At 41.4% G+C, this 21221-nt stretch overlaps 1 protein-coding gene across 2 annotated transcripts in view; it reads left to right on the top strand.

Annotated features, from left to right (window-relative positions):
* Positions 1-20983, top strand: part of SKOR2 (SKI family transcriptional corepressor 2) — a 34658-nt gene extending 13675 nt beyond the window's left edge. For both annotated transcript variants that reach the window (XM_052777359.1, XM_052777360.1), the window contains exons 5-9: positions 3988-4053; positions 4445-4543; positions 9390-9457; positions 18218-18282; positions 20223-20983. In XM_052777359.1, the coding sequence (XP_052633319.1) occupies positions 3988-4053; positions 4445-4543; positions 9390-9457; positions 18218-18280 (296 nt within the window). In that variant the 3' untranslated portion in view covers positions 18281-18282; positions 20223-20983. The remainder of the gene's footprint in view (positions 1-3987; positions 4054-4444; positions 4544-9389; positions 9458-18217; positions 18283-20222) is intronic.
* The last annotated feature ends 238 nt before the right edge of the window (positions 20984-21221 follow it).

Genomic DNA, 21221 nt, shown 5'->3' with positions numbered 1-21221 from the left:
AAAGCGGCATGAATATGCACGATGCATGACTATTTTCAGTACGGGTAGGATTTCTTCAGGACATAGGCAAGAACTATGTGTGTCTTAAAGCGAGTAATTAATTTCAAATACAGATGGAGCCTTTGTAGCTCTGAAGGTCTGCCGGTTCACGTCTGCCTGTGTTTTTAAAATAGAGAGAGAGAGAGAAAGAGAGAGATATTTATACTCAGAAGATACCGACATCTTCACTGCTGCGGTCTTTGTGTCTGCACACAGAGCTCTCTCCAGCTAAAAATACCGGTGGACGTTTAAGTTACGGCAGACTATCGATGCTGCGGGCCTCATAATGGTAAAGCTCACCTGGTCGGAGTGAGCTGCAGAGCTGGTTGGCAGACATGGCGTGCTCTGCGATACTGAAGTACTGTCCAGGAATAATAGGGCTGATGCTGAGACACAGGCGAGTGGATGATTTCGGTTGACGCGGTCTGGCACTGCGGATGTAGTGAGAATTGTAGAGAGTACGAGTCGAGGACAAGGCACAGGGCTGAGAGTCGGGAGAGCAGAGTTATATTCCCGGTCCATCGGAGCTCCGCGCTGGGCAAGCCAGTTGCCTGTTGACGTAGCTGAGCTGTCCGGGCCAGTGTGGAAATTTTTAGCTGTTGTTTGAAAAGCGCTTTGAGAGCTTCCCGAGGAAGGATTGCGGGAGATTGCTCTAGGTGGCACAGCATGAAGAGGTAACCTGGCTCTGTCTGGTTTGGTTTTGTACAAGGAGGGAAATGTGCATTCCTTTTGAGAAGAATAAATTTAGAAAAGTTTCTGTTTCTTTCTTGTGTTAAAAATTCAAATCTTAACCACTTCAGTGGGTATAGAGCTAAAAAAATGGTGGCATCACAAGAGCGGAGATTGTGTCAATGTACAAATTGGGACATCTGGTTTTCAGAGTACTGATGAAGTAATTTGAGGTGTGTCTATTTACAGGCATCACTTCTGCTTTCCTCCATGGGTGGATGTTCACATTCCAGGTTAAGCAAGCCATTTGTGTAAAATACAACCCGTGTACCTTTATTCGAGAATAATAACGTCTGCGCACCTGAGCTAATCGGGAAGAACAGAGGTACCAAAAGCTTTAGCTGAAGCAGTTTAAGCTGGCTATGAATACTTCATCCCCTTTTCCCCCTAGCCAATAGACGGTTGAGGTATACTTTAATTTTTTTCTGGATAAACTGAAGTAGGCCTCTCGTAAAGAAAACCTAGGTGTCCGTACCGGGAAGTGGGGGCTGCACAGCTTTCAGTGTTGCTGTTTTAAATGCTGCTACAAGTTTGCGTGTAGACAAGGCCCAAGAGAGTTATGGTGGAGCTATTAGAAGGGGAAGTGATTTTTTTCTTAGACTGATTAAAATTCTTTGGGCTTTCTGTTTGTTTGTTTTTAAACACCTATTTAGCTTTTAATTAACATTTAAGAGAAAGGAAGCTGGTTAAATATTCAATACCTCCTCCCTTTCAATTAAGGTAGAACAGTACACAATGCATGATGAGGCCTCTGGGAAGTACGGAAAACTGGAGAAGAGCAGACTCCTGATTATCATTTTCAGGGGGACTGGAAAGGTGAAACCCATCTGATTATTACTACTGTTAACAATAATAATGTTGAGGCTTTTTTTGAACATCAGAAAGCGGTTTAAAAATGCAGTTATTCTTTAAAACTGTATATGCTGGGTTTTGCCTTACAATACCTTCAATTTTCCCATCCTGTTCTTTACTTCTTTTGGGGGCAAGGATGGGGGATTTTCTAATAAACCTTTTCGGTAGCTTAGTAGGGAAGCTGCAGGTGCTGGAGAAGTTATTCTTCATGCTACATGCCTTTATTTTCATTTTGATGCAGTCCTTTCAGTCCTGGCAGTTCAGCAGCCTCAAACCATATGGTGCCGAAAGCTCAATCGAGCAAGTGGCAAAGAGCTATGTTGCTGCCATGCTCTCTGCTAGGATCTAGTCTCTTCTCCTTTTTCTTCCTTCCCCTTGAAAAATCCACTCACCTTCTGTCTGTGAGTCTGTTATCCCTCAAAGTTGCACAAAAAACATTCAGAAAAGAATGCCTCAATGAAAGACAGTGTTTGGAAAAATATACTAGTATTTGTAATTCAATATATACCATTCTTAAACTTAAATTCCTTCTTTTTGATTTTGTATACTCTACTTTATCTAACAAAGTACTTTTGTTAGCAGTCCTGTTTAAAACAGAATTGTTAACTAAAAAAAAAAAAGACCATTTTACATTATGGAAACACCTCAAACCACTGCCCAAAAGGTGACGTATTTTTAAGCTTGCTTTTTCTTTTAGTGTGGTGAGACAACTGACTTGTAGAAAATACTTTGTTTATATCAAATATAATACAAAAATTTTTTTTTTTAATCATTGTGTTACGTAAGCAGATTTTTAAAATGGAATTGTTGGCTCCAGATATCAGCTATGTAAATGTATATGCCTGAATGAGTGGTTGCTTTTTTTTTTTTTTGTTAAGGAATGAAGAGATAGCAGATGCTAAAATGCATAGCTATTGGATAGGTTTCATACGCTGTGACTTCAGGTTTTACTGGATATAAGAATGCATTGATTTTCAAAAACAGAAATAAATGTTTTCCAAAAAGATTTCTGACTGCATCTAAAACAAGACTTTCCAATTCAACTTTAAAATTAGCTTATTGTGATGACCTACTATCAAATGCATGGTGACAGTACGAGTTTTTTAAGTAGCTGCTCTCTTACTTGTTGTGCAGTGACCTATTCAGTGCTATGGCTTGTTATTTAAAAAAAATCCCAAGGTGTATTCTCCATGACTCTTTATTCCAAAGACATTAACACATGAGTGGCTTTACATGTATGTCTGTCTTGTGATTACTCATCAGTAGAGTTAATGATGTGTATTTACTGGCTGGACTAAAATAAGAATTAGTCCAATTAGTTCAGTAATTGGTTATTTACCAAATATTTTCTTAATTATTGGGAGTCCATTTCTACTTCAGCTGTAAATAACAGAAAATCTCCCATTAATTTCTGCTAAAGTGGTATTTTTTCTTTTAAAAACATTTTTTTCATAGCTTTTTGTTTCTATTCATAGAAATTAGAGGAAAATTTCACAGTTCCAGAGGATAATGAAAATAATACCGTCTGTCAGAAGGTTCATATTTTAAGTCAAACTGTCATCCAGGTGAACTTAACACCTTGTGAAGATGTAGTTTATTTTATTTTATTTGTAAAGGAAAAGGACTGAAAGAAGTAGCATGTATATATCTGGAAATAGTAAAATTCTGTTATTTAGAAAATTCTTTACTACTGTATGGTTAAAAGTTATGTGAGCAACCTAAGACAGAAGTCTCTGAATTGGTTGACCTCAGAGGTGTATCCTTTAGATGCAAATACCACTAATGTCAATTTTATCTCAGCTGGATATAAATTATATCCAGTTACAACAAGGCCATGCTGTAGAGCTCTAGAACATGATAAAGTTAAAGAGCTGATGTAGGCAAAGAGGCTGCTGCAAAAAGGATTTTGCCTGTGGATATTGGAACAGGGTCCTTCCTGCCCAGCTAGATGGCATGGACTTCCCGTTGCGAGGAGAGGAGGTGAGACTGTAGGGAAGGCTCTGCCCCTTTCTCAGCTTGCTCCTAGTCATTCTCCGATAAGAGCATCTTCAAGAGGGGCTAGAGGGAAAGCAGGGATCAGTTCAGCAAACAACATGCAAGAGGAACTAGCTCTCCTAGGTATCGAGGAGATACGGGTCTTGTCTGCAGGAGGGGCCACGGTGTAGGTAGATACTTTACTAAACTAGAAGCAAATAAAAGTCTTGCAAATATTTGTGCTACACACCGAGAGATATGTAGATAAACCTCAATCTTACTTTCTGTATATTTTTTTCCCTCCAGGTTCTCTGAAGCAGTTGGGTAGTAAGCACAATACTGATGAAAAGCAGTATCAGTAAATCAATAACTTTTTTCTTTTTCTTTTTTAAGGCGAACACACACAAGAAACAAATTCACCTCATTCACTGAAGAAGGATGTCGAAAACATGGGGAAAGGTAAAATAAATAAGGGCCTCTTACATTATAAAACTGCTTTGTTTTAATAGAATATGAGGATAATAGGGGGCACTTTTGTTCTGTACCATATTTTAAGCTTGTCAAGTAACATATGAATAATATATGGACCTTTGGGTGGATATAATTGAGATTAATGCATATATATCAATCAATACATGACACTGTAATATAATACTTTAAAATAATATATTACATTGATTTATATTCATGGCTTTCTGCACAAAATCTATTGTAGGTCTATGCAACACTTTTTTTTTTTTTTTATAACTGCTAAAATATTTTGTCTTACAGTAATGAATTGCTCTGCAACTGTTCTTTCAAGAATTATTTATACAGATTAGCAAAACCACTTTTCTTTTCTCTTTGTTAGAGGAACTCCAGAAGGTTTTGTTTGAACAGATCGACTTACGGAGGAGACTAGAACAGGAATTCCAGGTGTTGAAAGGAAATGCATCTTTCCCAGTCTTCAGTAAGGCACATATCTGTGGTTTTGGTGTTATTTGTGAGTGGTTGGTTGTTGTCAGATTGTTAAAATGGGAGAGGTATGTTCTCAGTTGTGTTGCCAGGATCTTTGGCTTAGTTCTGCTGAGGTTGATGACACTTCTGCTGTGGCTTTTCAGGCTGCCCAGGGAGGTCTTTTGTAGGGAAAATCTGAAGCTAGATGTCTGTTTTGGTGTATAATTTACTGGTTTTGATAACATTGAATACAGTGAGTAGACAGAAACGTGTCTGAGGCTTCTTCAGGTACAGCGATGTCGGTGGTCTTAACTAGCTTCTAGGAGGCTTTTGAAAACAAGGTACTTCACAGTCAACTTTAGACGGTTCTAGCTGATGCTGGAGAATTGATTTGGCTTATGTTTAAGGAGTAGAAATACCTGTTTGGATTTTTGCTCTTGAGATGGGGTATTTGAGATGGCCCTTTCACCATGGCTGATGTGCGGGGTGCTGCTATCCAGGGGTGATGGAATGTGCTGGGCATGTGTTAAATTAAAGAAAACAAAATGGACACTTAGTAGGGTTTTCATGGAGCTGCCAGAAAGTTGAACGGCATGCACAGGGATACGGAAAAAGACCTCTTGGTTGAGGCCTTTTGAATTACGCTGGCAGCAACAGGGATAAGTGTGCTTCCAGAAGAAATCCCATATACATCAGGACGAGGTAGAAGACACAGTAAGGGCTCTCCAATGTGCAATGAATGTAGTATTAGAGAGCTGGAGTGATCAGCTCTCTCTGCCCATCTGTAACACAGCAGCACGCAGAGATCAGTACTGTCATGCAGGCTTCCCCATGCCTGTCTGTCACAGCTCTGGAGCTGCCTGCCCAGACAGCCCCCCAGTTCAGTATTAAATGTAACCTAAACGAAGCAGCATGTTTGAGCCCACCTTTAGCTTCTTCATGAAGTCTAAAAGAGGTCTGACGGTATCTCCATTCAATATTTTCCTAAAGTCGATGTTGTGGGTTCTTTTTTAAACTCCGCTTTTAAAAACTCTCCCTTTTTGTCCCTGTTTTCCTGTGAGACCATATGCGGATGGAGCACTGCGGAGTTACTTGACTCGCAGCGCGCCAAGATAGATAAGTTAAAACCTTCCCAGACTGATTGTCAGGCTCTTCTGCCATTTGCTAACTTAACTCCTGCATGACTGAAATGTCTGACCAGCACTCAACTCAAAATTCCCTCGTGTTGGTTTATCATAGTTTCTTGAAGAGTTCAGAAACTCTCTATTTTGTTAGTCCTCTGAGTTCCTTCATAAAAACTCCAGGGACAAAAACCAGTATTGCCAGTACCCCTGAGGTAAGTCAGTCAACCAAAACCCACTGCTGCAAGCTGAGGAATCTTGCACCTCCCTGCATTGCAGGAAAAGGTGGGAACACAGACAGCATTTTCTTATTATTTAAAGAAAACAAATTTTTTCCCTTTTCTGTAGCATCAGATAGAGTAAGTTCAGGGAAGCAAGGAAGTGCAAGGACTCTGGGAATGACTCCATCTTTGGCCCAAATATTGAAAGATGTAGACAGCTTCATAAATAAAGGAGAAGAGCCGCCTGAGGTGATACAGATATTAATGAAAGGAGGATAACCTCATCCTTCAGTATAAATTCAGTCATTACTTGGGTTTGGGAGTGAGGTAATTTTCAAATAATTTGTGTAGATCAAAACACTGATGTGTGGTATTGGCGAAATGGCATCTTGGAGTTTTGCCATTCAGGTCACTCATTTATCCTTTTGTTCTTCTACAGTAAAATTAATGCTCTGTCATTGCCATGTAAATAAACACTGCAATTAAACCACATGAAATACAATTCAAATAAAAGAAAAGAACATGTACGGCCGACCAAGGAAGTGGCAACTGTGTATGTCGGCTTGAAAAATATGTGGTTTCAGTGTACCACAAAGTAGTGGTCAATTTTCTTCAGGATTAAAATAGAAAACAGACAATGTGCTATAAACAATATATACAAGTGACCGTAAAACCTATTTACAGATTTAGATTTACCAAAAAAACCCCCTCCTCCACATATAATAACACAAGAAAAAGGATCTTTGTAAAGCAAGTAGGTGTAAAATCCAAGATAAGTGCGGTTTGTACTCTAGAGCAGTATGTGTTCCAGCAAAAGAGATGGGGTCTGTTCCAGGCTCTCGCTGCTGGACGGGGCTGCTGCTTTAGGTCAGGTTTTAGAAACTATTTGTTTTGCTAGGTTACCCAAGTTACTAACTGCTTGTGGTGGTGGTGGATAGGGAGGAGCTAGGGAGAGAAGTCTTTGGAGATCCAACTAAAGGAAAGTTGAGGTAAAATTAAAATTGTATTGATGGATTAATAATTTTTATTCATATTTTTTATATTGCTGTTGTACTTGAAAGCTGCAGATGAGGTTTTTATTTGCATGTAAGGTCTCTCAACGCAGAGATCACTCGAAGAAAATAAAAAAGATCAGATCACTTGAAGAAAATGAAAGAATTTGCTGTCCTGATAGAAATATGAGCACCTGTGCATGGTGACAGTGTGTTCTCCCAGAATCCTTCTCTGGTTTGTACCTTTAGTGTCGGCTGGCATGCATTTTGTCCAGCTGCATTTAACAGCGTGGTAATGCAATGGCGGAGATGTAGTCTGGGTAGTTAAAGTATTTAATTTTGTCTTAAGAAAACTATTTAAATATTCATATCTTTTCTCTTGGGTATTGCTCCTGGCTTTGTCTGTAAGCATTCAGACTCACATAAATGCTGCTGGAAAAGACTCTAAACTTACCATTAACACCTCATTTCCACTGTGAGCTTGGACATTTGCAGTGCAGGACTGAGCAAGATTTCTGAGCTATTTGTTCTGAGAGGTGATGAGCCTGTGAAGAGGCAGTCGGGAGGAAAGTGTTGAGGAGAGAAGGAAGATGGCTCCATATAGCCTACTAGGAGTGAAACTGGAGAACCTACATAGTAGCTAGCGCAGATCTAACAGCCTTTGGTGACAAGACAGGAGATGGTATCCTTTTTATACTGCATGGCTGTTTTGGCTAGCAAGAGAGGGATTACAAACCTACTTTATTTCTGTCAGCTTCATTTTCTTGTCGAGTTGGAATAGAGGGAATAAGATGAAAAAATCTGTGGGCATTTACTTGAAATCTGAAGAAATTAATTTAGGTAATATCATCATGTCCTTTTCTATGTGGTTGTGCTGGACTCCTGATGGTTTCAGCCTGACAAATTTTCTCACTCTTTCTTTGTTTCATTGCTATTTTCTTGTCCTAAAGTGCCTCCTTGCCTTTTAAACAACAACTTTTGCTCATCATTCAGAGAGGGAAAAATTCTTGTGAGAAAGATGAGGACAAGCTCTGCCCCCTTGTACTTTCTTCTAGCCCCTTCCTATGCGAACACTTGATGGGGACACGTCCCCTTTCCCCGCAGGCAAGGTACATCCTTCCTTTCCACTGTGTCATGCCATGGCTGCTCACTGCCTTCCTGCTCCTGTTTTTGGGGTTGATAAGTCGTGGCGAGGCTGTGCAGTTGGTTTGGGAGTGGGTGAGCTCCCAGCAGTGCAGCAGCACACAAAGTATTAATAGGAACTGCTCGTTCTCACCTGGGCTCAAATCTTTCCATTGCAATTTAGGTATTTCCGTGAGTAGCATTACTGTGCTACCGAAGTATCGCACAGTCCTTTAATCCATTAATCCTCCCAATGCGCTTGGCAGATGAAGCAATGCTATTATTCCTGCTTTACTGGTATGAAAGGAGGCATCGAGAGACAGATGCAGAGAGTCCAGTAGAGCAGGTGTTGAACCCAGGCTTCCTGAGTCCTGGACTAGTGTCCCAGCAACCAACATGTCTATTTAATTCTTCTAATTGTTAGTGGTAAACAAACCATTTTAGCTGCCCTGGCCTTTTAGTGCCCTTTTCCAGGCTCTGGGTGTTGAGGTGCTCCATGCTGTTTTCTGTTGGCATTCACCTCGCTGCTCCCATGGCCCAGGACAAGGTTGTTTCCCAGATCAAAATGAGGTTGGTTGCAGTGGGGTTTTCTTCCCTCTTCCATTTAATAGTCCATCAGTGCACCCAGGTCTCCCATCATGCAACCCTCCAAACTCTTTGCTTCTTGTCAGTAGTTTTGTTTATATTTTTCTGTCTTTTTCCCACCCTCCAACAGCAATGTTATGGAGCACAGACCAGCAGTTAATCTCCTACCAAATGAAATTTTGTCTGAAGTGGTTACTGAGGAGGAAAATAAGGGAAGGATGAGCTACTGGAGCAGGAAGGCTGGCCTGTGCTGTAACCCAGCTGTCCAGGATCTGTCTTTCAAAGACTTTTCCCCTTCTGACTTCCTTCTGACGTCCACGTCACTGTTTATGGAGCTTCAGTCTGAGTTTTGTTCAAAGCCGTCAGCACCATGTTACAAACTACAAATCAAATCCTGCATCCTTGAATGCTTTCTCACATATTGGGCATCCCTATTGACGTCAACAGATTTATGCCAAAGCAGAGAAGAGCAGTTTTTGCTCTTCTCTTCAGTGTTGGTAGAAGTTTGACTAATGACTGCAGAGTCTGCAGAGGAAATCACTATGAGAATGAATGCTAGCAACAGAAACTTAGCAGCCTACATTTGCTAATTGGGGAAGTGGCTGAATCTGATTTTTCCAAAGTTTTTCTGTTGTCTACAGTGTCTCCTACTAGTGAAGAGGTTTTTGTTAAGCATGTGTTTTAATTGGGTGAAGGGCTTTGTAGTGCTTCAAAATTCCTCAGTCATGATTTGGTTTGATTTCATTTGATTTATATGAATTCTGCTGTGTGGTCTCTGTTTTAATTACTGCATCTACTTTTTTTTCCACCTTCTACAGATAATTTTCAAGATCAGATGAAGCGGGAACTGGCATACAGAGAAGAAATGGTACAGCAGCTACAAATTGTAAGTTTGCCTTCTCTGCTAAAAATGTTACAAACTGTCTCTTTATGTTTTTTAAATGCATTCCTCAAACTTTTCGTCTGTGAGCCATGCAGATGTACTATTACCGAGCTTATATTACCTTATACTTAGCAAGACGGAAGCATGCAATCCTCAGCTGGTTTAGAGTCTAATTACCTGGAGATTTACTTTCATACAGTAACCAGATGGGTCTTCATGTTTCAACTAAACGAAATGTGTTGACTTAACACGAAGAGGTGCTTCTTCAGAGAGAAATGTGAGGACTGAATCAGTAAACCTTAAGCAGTTAAATGTTTTTACCTTGTACGAGTTGCCAAGGGGTGCATTTTGACCCTCAGTAGGGAATTGGTGCGAGGCCAGCTTCTCACTGGCAAATAAACCTTGGCATGTGTCTTTTTCAAATTTCAGCCACTAGAAGAAGTGCTTAACTCAGCAGTGAAGGATCGAGTTGCCAAAACACAGTTCAGTGCAGGCACACATTGCTGTTTGGTCTGTTGCTTATTATTTTAAAATCAAGAGGGATTTTGTGTGTGTTAGTGCAATTCTAGATCATTGCATGCAACTGTGCTGTTTTGAAAACTTGACATACTTAATCCAGAACAAGCAAGGGGTGGAGTACGTGAAGCTGTTTCTTACTTGGATACTGCTTAGTATGGTTTTAAGAGCAGGGCATCGTAACGAATGGGAGGCTGTCAGCTAATGCTTGTTTTGCTAGTGCGTTTTCTGTGATCAGTCTGACATTCAACAGGGTTTTTTTCAGGCAGGCTTGCCAAATATCCCCACTTACCTGAATCAGCCCTGTGCTTGAGCATCTAAATTTTCCTTGTGCTTGTCACAGACCCTGGTGCGGAGAAGGCATTGTCCAGCCTTCTGGTAGTGTCATTTTCTAATTGATGGGTTAGGACATAAAAATAAAGCTGAAGGCCAGGATTGTCAAACTTGTGCACCTATGTTTGGAGGCATTTAGGAGTGGCCTTATTTTTAGAGCTGCCAAATATTCCTGCTCCATGTTCCTGCTGACTTCAGAGATTTCAATGAGAGATGGAGGGTGCTTGAAGGAGGTTGTTTATTCAAGTCCAGATCATCTTTGGAGATTTTTTCTGCTGGTCTCCACTCTTTTCCTTTAACGCGTCCAGTTGTTACTGTGTTCCCCTTTGTCTCCTGATGCTAGGCAAGGAGTTTGGCTTGATCTGTGAATTGCATTGTCACAGAAGATGGTAATTAGGATGTCATCCTGAAAAGTACTTCCCCTGCTGCTTTGAACTTGAGGCAGGTGACCTGCCTTATTCCTGCTGTGAAGCACATTTAAGCACAAAGTTTGTGGGCCCACTTCAGCCTTTATCTCTTGCGTCAGCTGAACTTGGAGCTAACTAAGTCTTCCTCCCAGGGAGAGAATGGATCATCTCTGCCATTCACTTTGTGGCCCAGTTGTGAAGTTCTTTCTGAAACTGGGTATCCCAGACGTCCTGTGAGCCAGGTGTGGTGGTTTTTCTGATTTACAAGTGGAGAAATCACAAGATTCAGTGTAGTGTTTTTTCTCAGGCAGGGAAAGAAATACAATCATGTAATTCACACCCTTTTCACTTACTGATACATGCTACAGAAAGACTAATAGTCACTTAATCATTAAACAGAGCTGGCTGAATGTACTTAGAGAGACTACTTTCAACATTTAATGTACTGCACCAGCAATTCAGGACCTCTTCACTCACTGTGGCTGCCTGAGTTTAATTATCATTAATAGAAATGTTGTCAAATGATCAGTAAGTCTTTATGCTCACATTTGGGTATCCCTCCGGATGTCGGTGAGGCAGGTTGTGTGTCAGTGAGACCAATAAAAGGATGTTTGCATATGAAGAACTGAGAGACTGCTGCAAATAACCAGTGTGTTTGTTCAAGCTAGGTGCAGAAATCTTCAATGATGTTTTCGTTGATAACTGAAATGGAGTCAGCACTTTTGATATCATAATCCCTGCAGTTACTTTAATTCATTCATGTGAATATATTTTGTATGTTTATATCTGGAATTAAGATTAATGAGCTGAATGTGCTAACGATAGAACTCCTTTGGCCTTCCTGGGCTATGGCATGGATGAATTAAAACTTTTGGTGCAGAATACACAAAAAGCATGGTTACTTTTGATTTTTTTGTTTGTTTTTGTTGTTTTGTTTTTAACAGGGGCAGGTTGTTTTGTTGTGTATGTATGCGGGATGCTGTACTATTGCTTTAACAGAGCTGCCCACACATAATTTTCTTTTTAATATAGAAGTGCAAATAGAAAAGGAGAAGTGTTTAATGCATACTTAAATCTTAATTTTACTTACAGCTTCATAGGTGTATACCTTTGTAGTATTAAACTCAAAGTTTACTGGTATAACTAGCCACAGAACTTGGCATGATTGCTTTTTTAATTTTACAAACAATATAAATGCACAGAGTCAGCTTCTTTTGGCTCTTCTCACCGCTGAAATATTATAGAACTTGAATTAATCCTTCCTAAAGACTCGTGCATGATCATGAACGCATCTTTTGTAACAGTGGGTACCAGAGGCAGGTTTTGCCAGAATGATAGTTTCACTCACCCTGAACTGGAATTCTTCAGGCTGCATAACTGAGTAGTCAGACTTTAAAATAAGCCTTGGCGTGTTTGATGTGTCAGAAATGTCTGGAGTACTACAAGCTGACCCTAAGCATGAAAAAATTAACCAAATATAATTGTATTTGAAAACTTTCTAGTGCGAATGCCCACGTAACCTGAATGTTAGATGGAAAAGGATTGCTTGAAGGTAGTGCTTCGTGCCCAGCCAGTACTGACCACGGAACGTAATGCTTTTTTCTCCCAGTTCTTGGGTGACATTGTGAAACTGCAATGCAGAAGGCGATGATAAATCGCCACGCGTGGAGGGCGGCCGCGCTGAGTGGGGTGGCAGCTCCGGGGGTGCTGGTGTGGGCTCCGGGTGCCCTCTGCCGCTCCCCGGCAGTCACTGCACCCCCAGCGCCTGGGAGTGACCTGGGTTTAATATTCTTCATTAAAAGCCTCAGTTAAAGCAATGTTTAATCAATGGGCTTTTATTTTAATGCTCTGTCTGCTCCGGACTTTTAAAAAAAAATACTTTATGGCTTCCTGAAAGTCAGGAGTCGGGCTCAGATCACTGGGAAAATGGAGGGTGGGTCGTGTTCTGTTACATCCTCTGTGATGGATGTTGGCTTCTTTGGACATAACCTGGCTTGGTAGGTAGCTGGAGCAGTGGGACGTTGTGCGGCCATCAGCAATTTCTGTTGAGAAAGGAGTTGGTCAGAGTGTCTGGAGCAGCTACCAGGAAGTATCGCAACCTGTTTGTGCCAAGCTCTAGGCCAAGTGCCAGGAAGCAACCGATCGTCATATTTAATAAGAAAATGGATCTTAAATCACTGAATGCATTTTTCACTGCTTCCTCCTACAAAGTGCTGTCTCCCAAATTGGCTAAGTACAGCGTGTGTACTTGGAGGTCATATTTTACTTTAGGCAGGGATCGTCTGGCTGCTTTTATTAAGCTGGACAGAAAGGGCCACTGAGAAGAAATCGCTGCCCAGCAGGTTGGGGTAGATTCTGACATGCCACATGTGGTACAGCCTCAGAACAGTTCACCTGCCTTTAGAGTTCTGTGACCAGAATTCATCTGTCAAGACAGCCCAGCCATCCTAACAAAGTACTGAGTTAGCTCCTGCTTGAGACTCTGTATCTGTCTGATACTGTCTTCTGAGCAACCGTGTTGGTGGATCAAATCTAAAAAGCATGAACTTTCTTCCTAGCTGCCTGGTGGGAGAAAAAGATCAGAAGCAGCATTCCCAGCATGATGATTTTTATCCTTTTATGTTTTTGTGAACCCCTCTAAAACATTGCCACAGAGAAGTAGAGCACCAAGCAGCAAATTTAAGCTCCTGTAAACAGGCTAGCTTTTCTTAATGTCCTTTCAGGGGTCCCTTACAAGTAGTTTGTAGGTTCCCAGGAAGTGCTGACCACAGTTGTAACTTGTCCATCAGGAAAAGCTAAGGTGGTGTTTGTCACCCTGCCATTGTGGTTTAGATAACTAAGATCAGGTAGTGATCAATCCCACTAATTTTACGTAGGGGTGAAAGGCAGCAGGTCTTTGAGACATGTTAGAAACATGAATTGCTCAGGCAGTCCCTTGTATTTCCAGCTCAAGTGGAAAGTGTTGGTTTGGTTGTGTTTGTTTTCTGGTTTTTGTTTTTTAATTTATTTATACTCCCATGAACTGACTTCGCCCTTACTAGCCTAACTTTGAGCTGATAATAATGTTCAGAGCTCAGAACTGGATCCAGTTGGAACTCCTCTCATGTTTGATGGCCTTCTTCTACTCTCAGTGCTGCTTTGAATCCACTGTGTTCTTCAGAGGCAGACAATAAAATAAATTGGGAACTATCTACCTGCAAAACTGGTTTCTATCTCTGCATCATCTTTCACCCTGATCTTTAAAGATTCATACAGAGTGTTTAAAAGGAGAAAAAATCTACCATGTGGTAATGTTGGTAGATCTTCAGAGGTATGAGATCATGTTCCTCTGGGTCCTACTGTAATTAAGAAAAGCACCAGTAGGTTTAATTCCTATTTTAGGTTGTATATGGAATGTAGGTGCTTTGTACAGCTAATGTATTCATTATACAAACAAGGAATACCCGCATTTTTGTGTGTGGAGATCTTGGTCGCTGCATGCCTGTCACTCCATATTCAAAAAGTGGAAATAGGAAATAGCAGTGCTTTATTGGGATTTCTGTTTTGGTCCTCTGCTTAAAGTGGTCCAGCTAGATTGATTGACCTTGACAAGAACATTAGATGCAAACGTTGGTTCAGCAGCTTTTGGATTTCTTGAGCTGCATCTTGTGGTGAAGTGCCTGTCCACTGACACCCAGATAATAACAGGTAAAAGAGCATTTCTGGAACTCGGTGTTTACCATGTCTTGCAGACTCCAAAGCAGATTTCATTACTTTGCCCCCGCTCCCAAAACAGAGAGATGTTTATATTTTTTCTCATTAATTTCTTCTTCTGTGCTTTAGCAGTTGGGATGATACTGCAGGTCTGTTTCTATATGTTCTGTTATCTTAATTTGATTTTTTTGGTGGAGTTCCCCTCCAGATTTAGTGGCACAAATTGGGAATATGTCCTTTTGATGCCAAAGGTAGCATACATATCCCTGACTGTGTACAGAAAAGTGAGCTGACAAGCACTATTTTCAGCAGGATTTTGTTTGCCACTGTCTGCTTTTTTAAGACAGGTGAGTGAAACTTGTATCTTGACAATGCATTTGGGTGTGCCTTGGGTTAATAGGATGGAGCTGTGCTTCTTTCTCCAGTAAATTCAAATGTTAAAGAAAAAGCATGCCTTGTAGAATTACTAGTTATTAAAAACAGAAGTAAAAGCTTGCTTTCCTTTAGAATCTACAGAAATTCTGATCAAATGTGGATGCATATGTACCAGAGCGCCACAAGCCAGCCTCTGCTATTGCCTGTGTGGAAAATCCTTTTTCTATGGTATTAGTGTTTTTCACTACTTAAAAATACGTAGGATTGAGACTGCATGCTCCAGCTGTGACTCTCTATTGCCTTGCATCCTGTGCAGAGCAGTACGCTGTGCTGAGCACATGCCAATACCCACCCGGGAGGGAAGAGTCTCTGAACTCAGCCCACACAGCTATAAATACTTTCACAGGGCAATAGTGGAAACTCATGCTCTAAGGCATGCCGTTGGCACTTAGATTCCTCCTCCAGCTGTCAAAGGCTCAGTGCATGCTTTTTCTTCTGCTTAATCCCACGCATTGTTCTATCCAGAAGCACCATGTGTGCAGAGACTGTAGTTTTCCAGTGGCAGTTCAGCTGCACATCTCTCTCCTTTTCTGCATAAATATGCTTTGCATTTGGAAGGGCTGTCTTGGCTGGACAGTGTTCTGACTGAGGTCTCAAGTACACTCTCTGGAAATGAGAATTGTTTAACTAAGTACCTGATAATAGTGTTTTGGGGTACTGAAGATCCCTTCTTCAAGCAGCAGAAGTCAGGGTGATGTGTCATTGTGTACCCACCTAGAGATGGGATGCAAAGGTGAAATCTCCAAAAGAGGATCGTGTACAGAAGCTGCTTTGATGGCCAAGTGTTACAGGGATCAGACGTGCGCTTTAGAAATGAATCCTCAATCCTGTCTGCTTCTCTGTGCTTTGGTTTGTGTTGTGGAGCAGACTTGGAGCTTGCAAACTGGATTCCTTCCAGACAAAGCAAACGGGAACGTGTTCCAGGAGTGCACACAGGAGTGTGCTGTAGCTCTTAATGGGTGATCAGTACCTGGGACTAGACTAGAGCTAGCCTGAAGAAAAAAAAACCAAGAGAAATGCAGTGTGGACACTGGGTCTTTCTCCTGCACCCTGCAGATCTGCTCCCATTGTGATGTATTTCCTATTAATGTGGACTTAGTCATAAGAAACCGATCGCTTGCTACTTAAAACCGAACTATCTGCACTTCTGTTATTGCTGGCAGGGGTGTACGCCGTTTGATAAGGGCCACACATGGGATCTTCATGCCCATTTGCGTGCCGATCCTATCTTCATCGCAACAGTCACCGTGGATGCACAAAAGGGGACTGTATTGTCATGAAGAGCCCTTAATACCGTTCCACCACAGCACCAGAGTTACCAAATGTTCTTCCAATAACAAAAGTAGGAGATGACATTGTAGGTGATTTAACTCATTGAGAAAGTAGTCATTTCCCTATTGAACACCTACCTCTCCCAGTTTCATTTATTACCAGGAGGATGGATAAACCAACACACATTGAACAGACGCTGATGTGCCAAATATAGCAGAGAAGTGGATTAAGAACAGTTAATTTCTGACAGAATGTACCCCTTTGTATTATCTAGGTCAGTACGGCTTGGGAGATGTCCTATATAATTGGCGGCCATGCAAACTGATGTTGCCTGTTGGCCCTTGTGAGTGGGAAAGAGGAAGAAAGCAGTTGGTGAAGCATCATGGGTCTCAGCTGAAATGTGCTTATTCAGGCAGGTTGTTTGTAGCTCCCTTTTGAATCTAAACCATGGAAATGGGTGATCAGGTAAACAGTTTCTTTGCATACTCCTCTCTGCTACAGTTTGGAGAGGAGTTTTCCAGCCTTTGCAAAGACCATGCCCTGGAAGGCAGCTCTGTTCGAGGACCTGGTGAAGGGGAGAGCTCTGGTTTTTTGGGGGGGATCTGGTAGCAAGCTTCCTGATAGCTTTTAGCTTCTGTCAAGGGTAAGAGTTTATAAGAGTAGTCAGGCAAAACACCTGGATCCTGGGTCTTTTCAGGTCATCAGTAGTTTGATCCTCTCAGTTCATGTACACACATTCCCTTTTTCCGAGGTCTATGTAGTGGGGGAAGCAGCATGCCCCTGTGAAAGCCTTCTGCTTTCATTGAGCCAGACAGCTCATCTCTGCAGACAGTGCTGCTTTCTGGTGCTGCTGCTTTCCATCAGATTGTCTGGAGACATGAAAGGGTTAGCTCCTGAGCTGCAGATGCCCCTTTCTTTCCTCTCATCCTGAGCCTTCCCTGCTCTTTTCCATGTTAAGGAAGGCGGGGATGGAAAGATGACACTGCGGATACTGCGCTTCACACCGGCCCAGAGACACACTGAGCACAACTCACAGAAACATCCTCACATACTGTGGGCATAATGTAATTAAAACCAAAACGGGGATGGACAAGAACGCATGTTAGGTATATAGTCGGTGGATATGGATGCAAATTCACATGCTTCTAGTATGTTATTAGGTGTGTGTAGCAGGTTGCTTGAACTCTGTGCATTTGCCTGTCTGTTCCTTTTGCTGTTTGTGCAGCTTAAGGCCTTGCTCCTGACTTCAGCCCAGCCTATTTTTCAGCTTGTAGTAACATATTCGACATTATTTGTGAATATATTCTGGAGTGCCTGACAGCAGAAGCAGGTCACCTCGGTGTGCAGCAGCGCCTAGGAGCGTAGGGACATAGATTTTCTGATCCCAACCTGAATTCCTCCAACAGTCCCTCCAAGAGGCAGCATCAAAGAATAGTGAATTTGTAGTCACTTGGATTCCCAGCTATGGAGAAATCTCAGAGCAATTTAGTTTTGTTGCATTCTAAAGGCCCAGCAATGAAAAAGAGCAGCCCCGTACTGTATTCCCAGTAGCCAGTGAGCACATCATCCCACTTTGTTTCTAAATATAACTATGTTCCCTGATATGCCTATGTTCTCTGTTTTTCTTTAATTATTTGTTCCACTTCAGTGGCTTCGCTCAGATTGGTGCAAGTCAGACATAACTATTATGAATTTCCTAATTATGGTGATATAAATATATGAAGTTGAATACTCCCAGCCTGCTGTATTTCGGCTGTGTGGAGATCAGTGTGTTGCCTGCTCTGTTACAGACAGCTGATGTTTGTCATCTCACAGGTAGCAGAATGGGTGGTGGCTTTACTTTTTGTCAGCAACTGATAGAAGCAAAACATTGGGAGACATCTTTTACATTGGATTTTAAGATCCTTCTGTTGTTTTAATTTTATTTTATTTCTGCTTCAACATTCTTGTAGTTTTGTAAAGAGTTCAATCCTTTAATTTAAGGCACTGTTTCCTAAGATGATATAGGGAGGCAAACAAAACCTTTCATTTGCAGGGACTCCAGCTTAGATGTTTCGTTAGACAAACCTTGGCTTAAAGCAGTGGCTTTGTTTCTGTGTCATTGCAGATTCCCTATGCAGCAAGCTTGATCAGGAAAGAAAAGCTCGGTGCACACCTCAGCAAAAGCTAAAGGTGAGCTTGTGAAAGAAGAGACTTGATTCTGCCTGACCTGGCCGTCGTGTTTTTCTTTGCAGCCATTGCAAGAGTAAGAGGATCGTTCTGTTGCTTGATGTTACTGATTCTGGTCTAAAAGCTCTGTCTGTGGAGGTGGTGTGCTACAGTCTAGAGCTGATAACTGACACGTCACAGGAATTACGAGGCTTCACAGGGGTAGGCCATAGTGTTGAGAGTTGACCGTTGGGTGAATCCAAGCCTAATCACCTGAGCATGTGCTTCTACTCTGTGGCACTGGAAAGTGGTGTCAAGGTCAGGTACCTTCAGTGGCAGGAGGGAAATACCTTGGCATTCACAATGCAGTAAAAGTTCGCGCATGGGCAGGTAGGGATGGATTTTTCTTCCCATAATGGAGCTTCTTCAGCTTCAGGAGACAGCAGTGCATTTTGGGAGCTTTACAGAACTACACCGACACTATCTTCCTTAGTTCAGTCTCCTGCAGATGGCAATTACCCTGCTGCCCCTGTGCAGGATCTTCCTAAACCCAACACTGCATTTTTCAGGAGTGTTTTTTAGAAGCATTCAGTTAGAAGAAACACTGTCTCCATCATCAATGGCTTGGGAGATTCCAGTTTCATGGGCTAAAGCCTTAACATTTAAACAACATTCTCTTTTTTTTCTGGTAAAATGAGAAGATTAGAGCTTGGAGACAGAGAGGCAAAAAGCCGGTAGCCCTGCTACTGTATTACGCTATGAAATCTGGCTTGTGGATTCACTGAAAAAAATCCCTGAGGTGGAGTAGATGGATTAGAAAAACAAGAGCTATTCATATGTAGAGATCTCAGTAATGCACAAAGGAGAGGTATTCAAGAGAAAGTCTGGGGCATCTGAGAAGGGTTTGATGGTATAGATGATGGAGGTTTGCCTGAGCTATGGAAGAAGCAGATACTTAAAAACTTTAGGAGTAAGTATAGATTAACCAGATAACCAGTGTCTGTGGCCTGGAGCTCCACCCACTGAGATAAGGAGATTAATCTAAGCATCAAGTTGGTCTCTTTTGCATACTTTCTTACTGACTGCAAGCATTTTCCAGTTGAGTCTACATTAATCTGAGCACTGTTTTAAAATAACTTCCGTGATATTAATATCCTGAATAAAACAGTATGCCTCCTCAGATGAGAAGCAGCGGGTTCTGCCCTGAGCGCCTTGTCCAAAGCACTGATCTACAATAAAAGTCTGCCCGAGGATGGCAGCATCAGATGAACAGCACCGTTTGTTCCCAGCATCATGTTTTCATCAGCTGACAATCCCTGCAAGGAAGGTGCTGGCATCACAGCTACGAGCATTTCCTGCTTCTTTGCTGAGAGTGTGAAGGATGGATGCGTTTCTCATGCTGTTTTTGTTTCCAGTGGCACACCATCCCTGCAGACAACAGGGATTTCTCTAAGTAGGCCCTAGTGCTTTTGAAAGATTAGTTGTTACTTAACTGCTAAGCTAAATCAGTCAAGCAGAGAATCGCAACTATATTGTTCAGGAGCAATTTCAGATACTCAATGTGCCAAGCAGAAAAGAGTTGCCTCAAGAAGAAATGTGTGTGCACATACATAGCCACACAGTACACCAAGGGGGTGAAGACCCTGTGTGTTGCAGAGCAACCACTCAATTAATGCTCTGTGTTTCTCGGCTACCCTTGTAGGGCTTCGTGTTCCTTTCCACAGCAGGTCTTGTGTTTAGTCATACTTCAGCCAGTTACAATTTGCACTTCTTCTTTAATGAGAGTATTTACACATGACTCTACAGATACTAACTAGCAAAGTCTCAGAGGATGCTGGTGGAGCAGGTGACTTACATGTATCCCTTTTTCAAGGATTGTAAATAAATATTGTAATTCTGTGAGTTAAGAAATCTCAAACTTGGGCTTAGTGTTGGTAACATTTTGTTTTTTTTTTTATTCCCAGAAGCACAGGATCTTTTGCAGCTGTTACCTTGTAAGTTGCAACCCACCACTCAGAAACCTGACTTGTGTAAAGACTGAGAAAATGGAAGGGCTTGGGAATTTAAAGAACAAACAAATCAGGTTCCTCTGAACCCAAGGACAAGTGACCTCAAAGCATCATGGACAACCATGTAAAATAGAATGTAGCAGCCATTTATTAGTAAAAACAAAACAACAAAAAAAAAATCAAAAAATGCCTGTCCTGGATCTTTTTTGGTGGTACCAAAGTTTAAGTCTTTGTGTTTTTAGAAGGACTACTGAACTTGATAGAGAAAATGCTTTCGATGAATCGTACAGATAAGCTGTGAAAGGAACTGCGGATCCTTTCAGCGCCACAAACACTGACAACATCTGCCAGTTCATCTTTTGCTTTTGAATAGTGATTGTTTTATGGAAAGAAATGCGCGTCTTACCAGATGGGCCAGAACCACATTTGGATGGATGGATGGGTGGATGGATGGATGGATGGAGCAGCGTTAGCCATACACAGTGCTTTTTAAAAGCAGACTGGAAATTGTCACACCCCTCTCCCTCGGCCCTTTCCTCCTCTGGTATTTTGCCTGCTGTATGAATTACGATTGTACTCCTCTGGAAATATTTTACAATTTAATATTGAGTGTAATTAAGAATATAATCACTGTTATCAAAAAAGGTATTTAACTCTGTTGTAGTTTCTTTATCATTCATGTGGATAAAAAGTCTATAATAAAAAAAAGAAAACTATGAGATAATAGTTGAGCTTCCCTGTAATTTAATGCTATGCTTCCTCCACTAAAGAAAAGAACTGGGAAATTTATCCCCAACAATACCTTTTTAGAAGTATTTTAATTCACAAATAACATGTTGAAGTATTTCATGGCAGAAATCCTCTGCCTCTGGTTATTTAGAAAATGTTTGGAAGTACATTTAGTGGAATTTCAGGAAGTGCCTTGTGGACCCACAGAAATAAAGGGAGACATGC

The sequence above is a fragment of the Harpia harpyja genome, chromosome Z (genome assembly GCF_026419915.1).
Source record: "Harpia harpyja isolate bHarHar1 chromosome Z, bHarHar1 primary haplotype, whole genome shotgun sequence".
NCBI lineage: Eukaryota > Metazoa > Chordata > Aves > Accipitriformes > Accipitridae > Harpia > Harpia harpyja.
This window is presented reverse-complemented; position numbering and strand designations above follow the sequence as displayed.